The 17,091-nt window shown below is 35.9% G+C and overlaps 1 protein-coding gene across 1 annotated transcript in view; it reads left to right on the top strand.

Moving 5' to 3' along the window:
- The window catches only part of NRXN1 (neurexin 1), a 1,203,402-nt gene that overhangs the window by 1,041,732 nt on the left and 144,579 nt on the right, over positions 1-17,091 (top strand). The window contains exons 20-21 of the mRNA XM_052649572.1: positions 14,604-14,693; positions 16,072-16,391. Of these exons, the coding sequence (XP_052505532.1) occupies positions 14,604-14,693; positions 16,072-16,391 (410 nt within the window). The remainder of the gene's footprint in view (positions 1-14,603; positions 14,694-16,071; positions 16,392-17,091) is intronic.

The following is a 17,091-nucleotide window of genomic DNA, read 5'->3' as shown; positions in this document are numbered from 1 at the left end:
TGGCAAAACTTTTCTGCTCCCTTCTACCAAGCATTTTCCCAAATCGAAAGCAGATGGAAAGATATATTGCAGTCTGACTCTATAGGTAAAAATGGTGATGGTAAGTCCAATTTCTCAGGAAATAGGAGGGACCTTGAGATGATATTACAGTGGGCTTCCTTGGTGGCTCAGTGGTAGAGAATCTGCCTGCAGTGCAAGAGACGTGAGTTCAGTCCCTCAGTTGGGAAGATCCCCTGGCAGAGGAAATGGCAACCCACTCCAGTATTCTTGCCTGGAAAATCCCATGGATAGTAGGGTCACAAACAGTCTGACACAACTGAAGCTACTGAGTATGCAAGTCTTTCTGTTTTAGCTCCAATGAGTATAGTTAGTTATCCATTTACCAATTTACCAGGCCTTCTACTGTCCCTGAGAACTTTCAGCAGAGGATCTCACCCTATGGCAGGGGTACTGCACAGATGTTTGAAATTGGCCCTGGCTCATTCTTTAGTGATAAGCCCTAAAAGAGAATGAGAATAGAGTAAGATATCCATCCAGTTTTGATTACATGATAAATATTTCAAGTTAACAGTTAAAGTTGCTATTTTTTGTTGGTGGTAGTATGGCTATTTGGCAACTCCCAAAAAACTAATTACTGTCTCACAGAATCATTTTTGTGTTTCTTTTAAAAGCCTCCTCAGGCAGTTTCTAAGAATAGAAAGTTGTATGAGTAATATATGCTATATCCTCTGGGACTTAGAATTGATTTACAGTTTTGAAAGTGGGCACAATAAACATTTGGTGATCTCAAAATATTTGCCAATTTGAAGAAAACCAGTATATTTCAATAAAAGAATCTTACCTTATTGAACCATTAATATTAGCAGAGATTTATTTTGTGCAGTAAAATACATTAGAAGTTGAATGCCAACACTACATTTTTAATAGTACTGCAGTGGTCTATGCTCATGAAGCTATAGGAGTCACAAACTAAAGAAAATGGTTTTCAAATAAATTTTTTTAATTTGAAAAATTTTATTTAACTATATGAAAGGTTAAATAGTTCCTTTTGTAAAAGTTGTTCTATATACCACGCACAAGCATACGCACTCAGTCGTGTCTGACTCTTTGCAACCGCATGGACTGTAGCCCTTCAGGCTCCTCTGTTCATGGAATTTTCCAGGCAAGAATATTGAGTGGGTTGCCATTCCCTACTCCAGGGGATCTTCCCTATCCAAGGATCAAACTCACATCTCTCGCCTCTTCTACACTGGCAGGCAGATTCTTTTCACTGTGCCACCTGGGAAGCCCCGAAACATATATATACCTCATGCTAAAGTCAATTTCATCATTATCTTTTAACCTAACGCAATATGTAAATTGGTAGACTTCGTTTGGTAACTATGCTTAAGTACCAGAATTGTGTTGCAGAATATTATGATATGGAGCAAATCCAAAAAAAGGACAAGTTAAACTATTTAGTCAAAATTAGAAATTAAAATGGATATGATTTTTCAAGTACTTTATTAAATTGCAAATCCAAAAGTACTTATTTCTAGCCCTTTTGACAATTAGTAGCAAAATACAGTCACATCTGCTTAACATTAAAGGTCTTTGAATAAGCCAACAATATATGATTTTAAATCATCCCTAGATTAATTTGCTAGGCCCACCATAACAAAATACCACTGACTGGGTGGCTCACACAGCAGAAACTTATTTTCTCACAGTTCTGGAGAATAAAAGTCAGGGTCCCCATGTTAGCAGGGTTGATTCCCTCTGAAGCTTGTCTCCTTGGACTGAAAATAGCTGCCTTTTCTCTCAGTTTCCCATGGTCCTTTCTCTCTGTGCACATGCAGAGGCATGTGCAGAGGTGTCTTTTTGTGTCTTCTTATAAGGACACCAGCTAGATTGACTTAGTGCTTATTAAAAAGGAATCAATTTAATCACAACCTTAAAAGCCCTATCTCTGAATACAGTCAGGTTCTGAGGTACTGGGCATTAGGGCTTCAACATGAATTTTGGGGGAACACAAGTCATAACAGTTTGGAAGTGTTTGGAGGGTTCTTGTGTGGAGGATAACTACAAACTGTTGATTTCCACTGAAGTTACTGCAAGTTGCCAGTTAGCTTTCAAAGACTTTAGGAAAAAATTTAATGGTCAGAGTTGTATGGCCCAACTAGTTTAGCCCTGTCCTTAAAGATGACATTATGTAACTACAGAGGAGCTGGGTTGTAGAATGACATAGAGGAACATGTGAGTGGATCAGTTCCAGCTGTGCTTACTAATAGAGCATCAGCTTAAATTTTGTTGGATGATTTTATACTTTTGTTTGTTGCTCCATTCAGTTCTCTGTATAGGAATCCACTAGAAGTCACAGTTGACTTAAGTTTAAAGGGGAATACTGAGGGCAGTGGAGAAATTCATGGTCCTATTTGAAGTGATGCAACGAAACTACTCTGCCTACTACATCCTGTGGTATGCCTGGATCTCAGTGAGTGATCTTCACCCACACCGGAAGTTAGACTTGGGCCACTACCGGAGATTTTCAACTGTGTTCTTATCAGATTTTATTGGATGGGAAGTCTCATGAGGATGTTTCCTGAACCAGAAATAACCTCCCAAAGTACAGTTCCCTAGATCACAGGTGTTTGAGATACCAGAGAAAAGGTTTTACTTTTAGCTAAATTTGGGACAAAGAGGTTTGCAAAGAGCACCAATTGATTTGAAGAAGTGCTTTAGATTCCCTTTTAAAATTGTCCTCTCATTTCTCTAGTGGTAAGCATTTAAAACAAAGAGGAGGTAAACCTCTTCTCTTTTCAAATGTCATATTATGCTCTCTCTCCTAGTCTCTTACCCACTTTTTATAAAATCGAAAGCTCCTAAAATCTAATCTCTGTCAGCCTTTCTCCTCTTCAAATGGCTGTCAGAGCAGTGACATGCTTTGGTGGGTGGTTAGAAAGAAGCAAGACGACTGTCTACATGGAGAGAGATGTGTGTGTCTGTTCAGCTGAAAGAAGAAAGAAGACAAGTTTATAACATTAAAAAATCAGAAAAAAATGTAATGGCTTAATTATAAAGGTCTCTCTGTAGGATGATTGAAAGTCTTCTTACATTTCCCAAAGCACTATGAGATAGTTAAAAAAAAAAAAAGGAGGAAGAAAAGAAAAATCCTTGCCAATTCAAAGATTTCATACACTTCAAAGAAATTTTCAGTATTAGAAACATTGATGATATTTTGTTTTTAATGGCTCTAAAATTAAATCCATCATAAAACCCACAGATAGCATGCTTTAACGGATGGCATAATGCATGTATTCCTGGTTCTACCTTAAACTTGGGGCTGTCAGTCATTAGTGTTGAAGATGTCTTGGGGGCCTCACTGTCCACTGACCTCATGTTACAGATAGCAGGACTAAGTTGCTTTAGGCCACACAGTATCCAATTCTGTTTATAGTTTCTGTGACCCTTCTTTGCCACAAGCATTTTGAGGGGAGAGGAGGAAGAAGAGTTAAAGACATTCTATTTGCAGTACATCTCTTAGAAGTGTTAATACACAGATTAAAATGTCATTTAGAGACCTCAGCGATATCAAATGTTTTCTTATTCCAGGAGCATCTTCGTTACTACACTGCTGCACAGAACAGATGGTGGACCCTTAAACTGTATTTTTCCTTTGACCTCCTTTCAGTTGTTCCCACTGGCTTACAGGTAGTCATGCATAAACCTCTGAGAAAGGAGCTGACATTGCTTGAGAGAAAAATGCAGGGATTTTGACAAAGCACCTATGGGGTTCAGGACATCACCTATAATAAGTCTAGTTCCTTGGCCTTTATTTGTCCTAGGAAAGAAAAACAGATTTGTTTTCTACTCTTTTCACACCTACCTCAGCTACCTTCCTGAGCTGAGATGGGTGAGAAACAATTTCCATGATCTTTATATTTCTAGATATGTCATATTAAGCAGATTTTACCAGATGACAAATAATGACATGATCACAATGTAATAGTTAATATTTACTGGTTATCTGTGCAAGGCACTGTGCTAAGAGATTTATATATGTTGCAAATATCATGTCACTTATTCTTATAAACACTTATTTTACAGATAGCAAAACTGTTATTCAGAGGTGTTATGCTCCTGATTCAGAGTTACCCAGCTAGTTAATAGTAAAGCCAGGATTTGAACCCAGGCATTATAGTTCAATATCTTAAATACCAAGAGTTCTTGTTCTACAATGAATCTGATCACACTGGCACTTTTTTCTAAGAAATAATATCTGACAACCAAAACAAAATTTTATTGAGGGAAAGTTATTAGGGTTTTTAGTTCAAATTCACAGTGTTCTATTTGCCTACAAAAGAAAAATGATAATTTTATTTAAGGGGTTTTATATTTTATGAAATTGAAGAGGCTGGCATTGATCCAACAGCTGTATCTTAGCCTATCCTCTGCACTTGCAGGGCATTTAATCTTAAATAATTAGTGTACAGTAGAGAAACCTCATCTTTCTAAATGAAGAAAAAAAAAACCTCCCTGCATTCTAATTACTTTTAGAAGAGAGAGATTGAAGTCCATTGAAAACAGTTAGAATGAAGTAGAAATCAGACATTTTTTTTTTTTTCACTAGAGGATAAGGAACTTTCTCAATATTATTGGCAAGCTATATCAGACCATCTTTGAGACATTTACTTATTTCCTCTCCCGCAGACCAGTCTAAATACTAAGAAGAATAGACTAAAAGTCAAGGTTGATATGAGAAAGTAGAAAATCCATCTGTACACGTACTTCTCTGATTTTCAGAAATAAATAACTTGGAAAAGAAGGATGAGAGAGTATATATGTAAGTTCTTATTAGGGTGGATAAGGTTAAATGTTGACATTACGATTTAGAAAGGGCATAAGTTCTCATATCTGGGAAAATTGCAAAATGCTATTTATAAGGTAATATGGAGATGTTCTTACACTTTATTTTTCTTATTCTCTCCATTGAGTAATATCCATCAGTGGCCCTGTCTGTTTCAACACAGCTAGCACAAAAGAACTCTTTAATATGCGTGATAACAGAGTATGACCCTTAATTTATCAGAATATGTTCTGTATTTTCTTATCTGCTTCTCCCTGATGCTTTCATTTCTTCTTTTTTTTTTCCACTGCTGGTTTTCGATATGATACTCCAGTTGGTTTTTTGTTTTTGTTTTTGTATTAGGAATCCAACATCCTAGAAGGCTTAGGGAAGAACCTATAAATCACTGTTCATTACACATAGGCAATGAGACCCAAAGTCCACAAGCTTGCCTTTATTTCTAATTCTTTGGATGGAACAATATCTGAAGTAAAAATTTTGAATGTAAGTAGCTAGTAGGAACATATGCTCATAAAAATCTTTGTATAAAGGCACACTAGATATCTTAATGTATTTCCACATAACAAAGGGACATGAAGGGAGAAATTTCTTAAGCCAGTTAGAAATGCGCTAAGCTTCTAATTTCTTCCCCAAAGCACTGTTAAAGCCTGCATAGATAGCTTGTGGTTTTCTGTATTCAGCATAACAGCAGTCTCACATGAAGATATTATTTAACTGGATACAAAGGCCTGCTGTTTTGCAGAAGGAACTGGGGTGCCCTGTGAAGCATTAGTCATGAACAGAGTATTTCCCTCCTTGAGCAGCCTGTTCTTTCTTCAGCTGTGTAAGTGGGCTGACTGGCAGGGCACTTGAGTGTGCCACCCTCTCTTGCTATAACATTGTGTTAAGATACTACATTTAATTTGTAGAAAATGCTTCTTTTTAAAGAAATAGTAGGGGCAAAATTACAGTGTTTATAAATATATCAACAATATTCAATTAAATTTTGGAAAAGATCACTCATCATCCCTCCATCCTAACACAAATATTTTCATTTCTGCATATTACCCTCAAAATCTTGCCAACTGACATAGTGTTTTACTTAATAGTCCTAATATTATGTGTGTGACACGTAGTTTAGTTACAAGCATGCATCCTGGCGTTTGGGCTTCCCTGGTGGCTCAGATAGTAAAGAATCTGCCTGTAATGCAAGAAACCTGGGTTCACTCCCTGGGTCAGGAAGATCCCCTGGAGAAGGGAATGGATACCCTCTCCAATATACATCAAATGTCTTTAAAACCACATCATGGCAAACCGAGATGACCAACACTCAGAAAAACAACTGCTGTAGGATGTTCATTTTGACAAACCTGAGTATTCATTGGAGGACTAATGCTGAAGCTGAAGCTCCAATACTTTGGCCACCTGGTGCAAAGAACTGACTTATTGGAAAAGACCCTGATGCTGGGAAAGATTGAGGGCAGGAGGAGAAGGGGGTGACAGAGGATGAATGAGATGGTTGGATGGCATCACCGACTCAATGGACATGGGTTTGAGCAAACTTAGCAACTGAACAGCAACAACAACAAATCCTGAGGTCGGAACCTGATTACTCTCAGTTATTTGTCCAGTATTGCTGTGAATCTGTGTGAATTTTTAATTTTTTTAATTGACATAGTAGCGTATAGTTGATTTACGATGCTGTGTTAGTTTCTGCTGTATAGCAAAGTGATTTAGTTATAAAGGACCCTGATGCTGGGAGGGATTAGGGGCAGGAGGAGAAGGGGATGACAGAGGATGAGATGGCTGGAGGGTGTCACCGACTCGATGGACATGAGTTTGAGTGAACTCCGGGAGTTGGTGATGGACAGGGAGGCCTGGCGTGCTGCAATTCATAGGGTCGCAGAGAGTCAGATACAACTGAGCGACTGAACTGAACATTATGTGTATTACATGTTTCACTTTGCATGACAGAAGTATTTTAAGCACTTTTATTCATATCTGTAATTATTTTGAATCAAAATACATTGTTAGAGAATGTATCAATTATAAAATAGATGTAGGTGTGTAGAGCTTTATGAAGTTACAGAGAATTACTTATCAACCTTTTGAAGATTACTATCCACATTACAATTCATTTTTTATCTGGCTGTAATTTCAATAAGATTTAGATTATTTGCAATCTAGGTAAAATCCATTGTGTTCTGTCATACCTTCTTTGTTCTAATCCATTTTCTTCTGTGAACTTCTGTGGCAACTACAATTCAAATGGTAGTTTATTGTATATGTATACCAAGTCATGTATTATGTTGAATTTCCGTCTAACTTTCTTAATTAGGCCCTTGACTCTCCAGCCAAAGTCTGAGCCCATATGCCTGACACAGTACTTTGAGTACACGGTCAGTGCTTGTATGTTGACTTCATTGAATCAGATTGCTCTCCTAATGTCTACCTAAGCTATGCTAAAGAAACAAAGGATTTGACTATTGAAACTAGAAAAGGAAAGTAAAGACATTTGGGGACATGAGATATGTCTCGGAAGAGTAGTCATGGATCCATGACATCGACGAGTGGCATGAGGCCAGAGATAAGAGATGGACACGAAGGAAAAACAAAGGCAATATGAAATCCAAGCATAAAGTGAATTTATCATAAATATTTATTTATCATAAATTATATGGTACTTTATATTATATATAAATTATGATAAATAACAAAATCAAAAGGAGAAATAAGTTGGCCAGACTCAGATGTGTGTGTATGTGTGTGTGTTTGTGTTGGAATGAGTGGGGTTGCTGAGGTGTACACAGAGATGCAGGAAATTTGCAAAGCAAGGTGAATGGCATCAGAGGATTAGCTTGTTTGTAGAAGTTGAAAGAAGTCCAGTGACTAGAATTTAGAGTTAGAAATACATGGTTTCAAGATGAAACTGGAGAGGTCAGAAGCCAAAGGATGTATAGGTTTGTTATGTACCCAACAAAAATCATAGCAAATTATATAATACACAGGACAAATATTTTCATTAGAACATCTACATTTTTTTTAACAACTTTGTCCCTTCAGGAGTGTCAATTATGTTCAAAATCTACTTATTTGGAATATTACTAGCTAAATTAGGTACTACTATATTGTATGATTTGTATAACTACTAGTACAGCATTTAGTTAGAAATTATATGATAATTCTGCTTTTAACACCTGAGTAATTTTTCAAAATTATGTTAAACTTTTACTTTGTTTTGTGGGTCTAGGCATATCCAAATCCCATGTTCTCAATTATCTAAAAGTTGACTCCTAAGCTTCTCTGGAATATATATAGCTTTTAGGAACCCTTTTGTGTTTCCTTTCCTGGTGTTTAAAAGAGCAGGAATTAAGAAGCCTTCAAAAGAAGCAAGTATTTTTGTTTTCACTTTCTTATTATTTTGAACAAATGTTGGGTTCATAGTGTTGCTTTTCCTTATTGTTTTCCACGTATATTACTATGTCATATCAAAAACTGCCACTTTTATTTCCAAGGAGAAATTACACATCAGGGGAGATCTATGAAAATAAGAGTAGAAAAACATGTTAGCAAAGTTCATATAGCTTGTCTCTCCTCACCAATAGTCATAAAAATATGATTACAATTTTATTCTCTTTGTTTTCTGAGTCCCACCATGAAATTTAACTCCAAGTCAAGGATTTGAGTTTTATTACTCCTTGCTGCTGCTTACCTCGATTCTTTGAAATTACTCTTGTTTCCTTGACATCTGCTGATTTATAAATAAATAAATACACTATACTGTGACCAAATATTATTGGTTAGATGGGAAAGTAAAACTATCCACAATTCAATCAAAATTGAGGATGCTATACTCTTAAGTCTGAATGATCAGATTTTCCTTTCTATTCTTCACCTGTGGAACGTTGTTTGAAATGCCCCATTATACATAGCTTGTTGTTTTCTAGTCTCTAAGTCATGTCTGACGGTTTTGCAACCCTGTGGACCATAGTCCACCAGGCTCCCCTGTCCATGGGATTCCCCAGGTGAGAATGCTGGAGTGGGTTGCCATTTTCTTCTCCAGGGAGTCTTCCCGACACAGGGATTGAACCCGCATCTCCTGCATTGACAGGCAAGTTCTTTACCACTGAGTCATAGTACCGTAACCTAAATGGCCACACGGATTTGAGGTAGAACCTATCAGTTGGTGGTAGTGTTACCGCATGAAGACTTGTTGTTTAGTCACTAATCTGTGACCGACTCTTTTGCCACCCCATGGACTGTAGCCCAGTAGGCTCCTCTATCCATTGGTTTTCCCAGGAAAACCTGGGAAAATACTGGAGTGGTTTACCATTTCCTTCTCCAGGGGATCTTCCCCACCTGGGGATCAAATCTGTGTCTCCTGCATTGGCAGGCAGAGTTTTTACAACTGAGCCACCAGGGAAAACCCACATGGGGCCTGCTTCCTGTCAAAAATACTGAATTCTAAAACTGATACAATGTTAGAAATCAATGATATTTCCATTTTTAAATTTACTAATTAAAAATTACCAAATCCTCCAATTTAAAGAAAAATAAACCAAAACTTACATACTCTTTTATTGCTTAAAAATTACTTTAACAGAGACACACATGTTACTGGTGACATTTTCAGTGGAGGTACCAATTTTCACCCATATAAAATTAACTGAAGAATAAAAACAAATAAATCAAAAGGAAAACCTCATTCCACTTTTATTAGAGTAAAGGAAGTATGAGACTAAATTATTATCCTTTATGCAATGAGAAGTTCTGGTTCTATAAACCTAATTTATCTGCTCAATAGATTGCTGTAGTTGATTTGCATGCTTTTGAAAAAGTTGAAACTCTACTTGGACCATTTTTATTATTCCAAAATGAGAAAGTCTTACATAAGTGAGTCATTACTGCTTTATTCTCACCTTGGATTTAGGATACTTGAAGATGAAAATAGCTTCTCACGTTTGATTTGAGTTGGATTTTCAGATACATTTTCTTTTTAAAAAATATCTCTATCCATATAAACCTGCAACCTCTGACCATCCACAGAAAGCCCATGTAATATTTCTACATCCCAACACACTTGGTATCAAATCTCAACACTTTCCAAAGAAAAGAAAAGGTCATCAGAGATGATATTTATCTTTGACCTTTCCTGATCAAATGGGTTGTTTTTATGTCCTTTATATTGTATGTAAAATTTAGAAGTATACCAAAATGTGGACAAGATTAAATAAAATTAACATAATCACACAGAGTTACTGGATATGTTGCAAATAATATAGCACCATAAATTTGTAAAGGAATGAAATGAATTTAGGGCAATATCTTAGAATGCTGCTGCTAAGTTGCTTCAGTCCAACTCTGTGTGTCCCTATGGACTGCAGCCCACTAGGCTCCTCTGTCCATGAGATTCTCCAGTCAAGAATACTGGAATGGGTTGCCATTTCCTTCTCCAGGGCATCTTCCCAACCCAGGGATCAAACCTAGGTCTCTTAACATCTTACCTGCATTGGCAGGCAGGTTCTTTACCACTAACGCCACCTGAGAAGCCCAGTGTCTTAGAATAATATACCAAATTTATAACTTTTAATGTTCCGCTTGTTAATGAAAATCCTGAGGTAGACACAAAATGTGGGCTTATTCCTGGCAAACTTAAGGAATCTGAGCTATTTCTTACCCACTGCTAGGAGTTTGGGAATCATCTGTTAGAAGGATATTGTCACTCTACTATAATTAGATGTGTTTTTGTCGATAATGTATTAGACATGTTTTTGAGCAAGCTCTGGGAATTGGTGATGGACAGGGAAGCCTGGCAGGCTGCAGTCCATGGGGTCACAAAGAATTGGACATGATTGAACAACTGAACTGAATGTATTTATATATTTTTTGAAGAAAAGACATTAATTTTTTATTCTAGTAGAAGAACAAAGAATTTAGAGAATAAAGTCAACATATAATGAAGTAAGCACCATCTAATTTCCTATCCATTACACCAGGAATAGTCTGTCCTTGGAAGGCAGGAGGAGAAGGGGATGACAGGTTGAGATGGTTGGATGACATCACCAATTGAGTGGACATGAGTTTGAGCAAACTCTGGGAGACAGTGAAGGACAAAGAAGCCTGGTGTGCTGCAGTCCGTCGGGCTGCAAAGAGTCAGACATGACTTAGTGACTGAACAGCAATAAACTGGATTTCAAAATCAAATATTCCAATTTAAAAATTATTATCAACTAGAAGGCATCTGAAATGTGGGGGTTATAGGATTATATGACCCCATTTGTATGGCTATCTTTCTTAAATATTATCGTGTCATTTTATACCTATCTCTGCTGCCTACTCTAATTTTTTCTGCTTGTTAGATCACCTCTTTGCTATTCAATGGGAATTCAGTGGTTTTTTGTTTGTTTGTTTTTTAAGCTGAGTCTCATCAAGAATCTTCAAAAGCTATTGCTGATTTAAATTGTGCTATAGCAATCATGTTAATTGTTCTGTGGGTGCCAGTTAAAGGTATGAGGGCAAACTGTACGTTTGTATGCATGTGTATGTATGTATTCTTGTGTTTTTATGCACGCTTTTCAGTATCATTGGAAAGCCATCTATTTCCTCCATCTGTATCTACTTGGAGAGTGTGTGTGTGTGTGTTTGTGTGTGTGTGTGTGTTTGTGTGTGTGTGTGTGTGTGTTTGTGTGTGTGCTCAGTCATGTCCAACTCTTTGCAATACTATGTACTGTAACCTGGCCGGGCTCATCTGTCCATGGGATTTTCCAAGCAAGAATACTGGACTGGGTTGCCATTTCCTCTAGGGGATCTTCCCGACCCAGGGATCAAGCCCACGTCTCCTGTATCTCCTGCATTAGCAGGTGGATTCTTTACCACTGAGCCACCTGGGAAGGTTTCTCTCTACTTTCCCTACTAATGATAACTATGATTATCTACTTTGTGGTACAGGGCAGTTATTATTAAAAAATAATGAACTGATTGACTAAATGGATGTTCAAATCATTAAAGACCTAAAATTATAATTGAAATGTTTCCTTTGAAAAGTACAAAGAGAAACTTAGCTACATGCAGTCTATCCTCTGGGCACAAGTGTTTGCTTTCTTGTGAATGTTGTTAGCCTGTGAAGATGAGATAATGGTGCCACAGAAGCTCTCTGAATTTAAAACAAGATTTCCTTTATTACTTCATTCTACAAATATTGCTTCAGAGTTCATATGATAGGTATTGTGCACATACTGAAAACACAACAGTAAGCACTACAAAGAATACCTGACCTCATGGAATTTCAGAGTTCAGAGAGAAAACATTTATTGAATGTGCAATTACAAGGTTAGCTCTTGTTTCTATAGGGCACATATCAAGTGCAGGGAAGGTATTTATTCAGGTGTCCTAATTTAACTTGAGAACGTCAGTGAAGACCTCCTGAGAACTAATGTTCCTGCCAAGAAGACTCCCTTAATGAGTCATGTTTGGCTAAGGAAAGATGAGAATGAGATGGGAGTGAGGGAAAGTCAAATAGAGGAGAGTACAAGTGAAGAAGCCTAGAGGTGAAAGGAGGGCTTTAGAAGAATTGAAAGAAGTCTCAGTTTCCATGAGGATATGGAAAGAGGAGAGCAAGGCAGTGACCACTCTGAGATGAGGTAGGGGAGGTAGGAAGAGACCAGATCATGAAAGTTGTCATAAACCTCATCATGTTGGTTGATATTTTATCCTAAAGGCAACAGGCAGGTTACAATGACAAGCAGCATGATTGGGTAGTAGCTGACAGTGTAGAGATGGGTGGGACTGATTGCAGAGAGGATCCAGCGAGATCTATTAATATATTGTAGTAGTAACTGGCAAGAGGTGATTTGTAGTCTGGACTTGGGTGGTGTCTGAGGGAATATTAACTCATTTCTGATGATAGGAACACTCTAGCATGAAAACTTGGACAAAGAGCTACATAATTATAAAGTTGTCAGGAGAATTATACCAGTGTAAATTGGTATGCATGTTGGTCAACAAAGAAATCCATAGAGCAAAGATTATGTATTTTTGAAAATAGTTTATCAAATTATGTACATAATCATGTTCATTACATAAATCATATATAAGTCAAAAACAGTCATCAATAAATGTGCTGCCATAAGACAACCAATATTAAATTTTAGTATATTTTCCCAAATATATATATATATAGGCATACAAAAGAGAATGTAAACTGAACACACTTTTTGAAAATGAAGATATACTTGTAATTTAGGCTATATTATCCTTTCTAGAAAATTATCAATATACCAATATATGTTCCCATAGGAAAAAAATATTCTAACATTTTAATAACTTCATAACACAGAGAAATACATATGTGTTTTTGTTAAACTGAATATTTGATTCCATTTTGATATTTGTACTTTTCAGTTAAATTCTAATGTATGAAATATTTTCAGTCATATAAAACTTCAGAAGACAAATTGATAGAATTTAAATGACAGTTCTTTTCTCTTTCTCTAAAAGTACGTGACCAATATCATGGTGGGTTTTTCTTTCGGTAAGTATAGTATATAATAAGACCAGCCCAAGAAAACACATTAATTAGTCTAAATGTAAGAAAATTTATATCTTTTATCTTCCCCAGTAAAATGCTCTAGTCTTTTCCTATGGGCAGTACTACCATTCATCATTTCTTTCACCTCTGAGTTCCCCTCTGAGCTATTACTAAAATTCCTTAGTGCAAGATTCCGTGTTAACTAATTTTCATAGAATAGAGAAACTTCTGGCAATATACACAATTGAGTGCTGAGATGGAAGCCTAGATTCTTCCTAAGTGCTTTATAGATCAAGAAAACAGTCACCTATTTGCAAGCATTATTCAAGGTCATTTTAAACTATGTTTTTATTAGATTAATTTTTTGTTCAAAGTATCAAGGCTCCTACATAGTTTAGAGCTATGAATACAGAACCACTCTTGTGGCTTGTGTTTGTTCCTGAAGCTATCATGCCTTTTTTAGAATAGTTTAATAAAAAGCAAATATTTGAGTATATAATTTTTTTCAAATGTTATACGCCTCAGCATGTCAAGCTTTAGATAAATACACTTTATCCTTTAAATAAGGACACTCAAATAAAGTCACTTTTGTCAAAGCCTTTTCCTATCATAACATATTTGGATGATGCAAGATGTATTCCCTTATGATGTCCAAGTGGTTGATAAACCGATTTCTGTGGAATATATAAGAACTATTCAGACTTTGTGGTTTCCTTAAATGAGATGAATAAGAATTTCTCTTTTCTGAATAGGACATAAAGTATGCTAGGCCTATTTTAGATGCTTCAGTGTGCCAAAGATGGTATTAAGTTTGGTGTTCATAAATTACTAATCTGGAATAAGAGATTGAATGTATTTTGAAAACTTAAACCTGTTTCACCTGAACATGTTTAACTAGTTAATAAGAAACATCAAAAAGACAAAACCCTGAGATCAACGGTCATTTTTTTTGCAAAGCTATTATCTGCTGTTTAAATTGGTTGTTCGGGTCTGTCTATAACATAAGTTTTAATAACCTAGCTCAAATGCAGATTTCTAATTTTCAATTAACATAGGAATAATTTTGTTTGCTAAAATAAAATAAATGAATGAATGACAAGTCTGAAACATGAAATGTTCTAGGTAGAACTTTTTAAAATTCCAAATTTCAAAAAATCATGTGGCAACTGTATAGCTCAAGCTTTAAGTATTAACTTTTAACCTTTGACCTTACAGATTTTAACCAATGAAATGTCTCTTTAAACTTTAAAGGAAACAATGATAACGAGCGCCTGGCGATTGCTAGACAGCGAATTCCATATCGACTTGGTCGAGTAGTTGATGAATGGCTACTCGACAAAGGTAAAAAACATTGATTAAAACTTCAAATAAAAAAATAATTTGAACATAACCAAGTAGTACTTCATTGTAACACTAATAAACATAAAAAATAAATTTTCCGTAAAACTAAATTAAAAACAGATTTAAAACAGTAAAATGTAGATAGTAATATTTGCATTCCTTGTATAATACTTTCTATACATTTTTAGACGTACCAGCTGTTTAATAATCTTACCCTGTTAACTTAAGGTTAAAGGGACTGTTAAATATAATCCACTAACTCAATCTATGAAGGTACTCACAGCAAGCATTAACCCAAAATGATAAATCATTCGTAGATTATATTACATGTTCCAGCCTCTAAATTATTAACTAAAATATATGTAGTTCTGATATCTTTATTATGGTCCTGAAAAACAAACAAACAAACAAAAAAAAACTCTTGGTTTAAACTCTAGGCATCTTAAATAGTGGGCAATATGGATTGCCAGTCAAAATGAAGTCCCTTTAACGTTTGCAACCTTCTAAGAGCATTTGGGAACAAGCCCTAATTAAAACTGAACTTAAAGTTGTGTGCATGCTTTTTATGAACAGAGAGCAATCTGCTAAAACTGGATACTCAATTTGATGATTTTGGTACTGTTGCTGAGGATTGCTGTTTAATGGAAATGTGCCATAATTTCTCCATCGGTTTGTGTATCATTCCTGAAGCCGCTTTTTACATCTGAAGCTATGTGTTTTTTTCATTTGTTTTGTTTTAATAGACTTGCTGAAAGCCAATCAGAAAAATCTTTTTGGATTTTTTGTTTCTTTGTTTTGTCTCTGACACACTCAGTGTAAACCATGTGTTTCTTTTCAGTGTATTTGCCAGAAAAGTAGAATAATTCAAATAACAATGGACTATTGCATTCAAAAAAATAAACATTTCTAAAGAAGAGCATATGGATACCTGTGACCATTATGTGAATTATGAAATTTTTCCCATAAATTTAAATTAGATTTCAGCTGCTATAGACTAGTTTCTGCCAGTTGTAATTTTAGAATGACAAATACTTGAAATGTTGGCCATCTTACATATTTTTAATTTATCAATTCAGATTTGAGATCTTGAGGTAAAAGAGAAAGTGATCCACTTGAAAATTGATTTATAATATATATCTTTGATTGGTCTTTTAGCAAAGGCACTACATTTACAATAAGTTGAGAATTTATAAGTATTTGCCAGTGATTATGCATTTCATGGACACCTCATTTATAAGCAATGAATTATGAGTCAAATGCCTCTCTTATAGTTTATTGCTCTCATTATCCACCCCATGAAAGATCTGTTTTATCATCCTTTATAGAATGTAGAGTTCACAATCAACATTTTTGCATGTATGTAATATTATTTTTACAGGGCGTCAGCTCACAATCTTCAATAGCCAAGCAACCATAATAATTGGCGGGAAAGAGCAGGGACAGCCCTTCCAGGGCCAGCTCTCTGGGCTTTACTACAATGGCTTGAAAGTTCTGAATATGGCAGCCGAAAATGATGCCAACATCGCCATAGTGGGAAATGTGAGACTGGTTGGTGAAGTGCCTTCCTCTATGACAACTGAGTCGACAGCCACTGCCATGCAGTCAGAGATGTCCACGTCAATTATGGAGACCACCACGACACTGGCTACTAGCACAGCCAGAAGAGGAAAGCCCCCTACCAAAGAACCCGTTAGCCAGGTGAGTACCTGGATTTCATTTCTTCATTTTGAATCTGTGACTATGAACGTGGACTTTTCTGCATGGGTGTCTTTTCCAGAATGGGATTACTTCTGATCTCAATCATTATGGCTGTTTTGAGACTTGCTTAATATAATGGATTCAATTTGAAGATGAAATGTTGGTTTGTGGCTTATGAATTTTGATAAACTTTGTATTGGTGTATGTGTGGCTAGGCTGATGGTCTTGATCCAGTAACCTTGGCCTAGACCTGGCTAAGGGGATTGTCTGAGTATTATACACGGTTTTCACTTTTTAAGTTAAATGAACAAGTAAATTAATGAAGTATCTGAAAGACCTTGTTCAAACTCAAAACTTCATCAAAATTAAATAAAAGCAAATTTTGAAAATCTTAAAAAAGAAATTACCTACAGCACTTGTATTTTGAAGTCTGAAAATTTTGAATTGGAAGGCGTGTGGGTCTTGTCATGAATGATAAGTCTACTCTTCTACTGTTGATTTAAAAAAAAGCACTATTAGTTTATCTGAGCACAAAGACCCAAAATATGGTATTTAATAAGTGTCTTGGGCCAACAAATTTTGTGCATTATGTGGCTAATTGCCCTCACCCAAAATATTCACTGAGCTTGTTTTTCAATCTTATGTCTAAATTTTTTGGGGAAAAAAAGTTTTAAATGTCACACTGTACAAGAAGTGTACA

The sequence above is a fragment of the Budorcas taxicolor genome, chromosome 11, assembly GCF_023091745.1.
Source record: "Budorcas taxicolor isolate Tak-1 chromosome 11, Takin1.1, whole genome shotgun sequence".
NCBI lineage: Eukaryota > Metazoa > Chordata > Mammalia > Artiodactyla > Bovidae > Budorcas > Budorcas taxicolor.
Note: the sequence above shows the minus strand (reverse complement) of the source record. Positions and strands in the feature narration are given on the sequence as shown.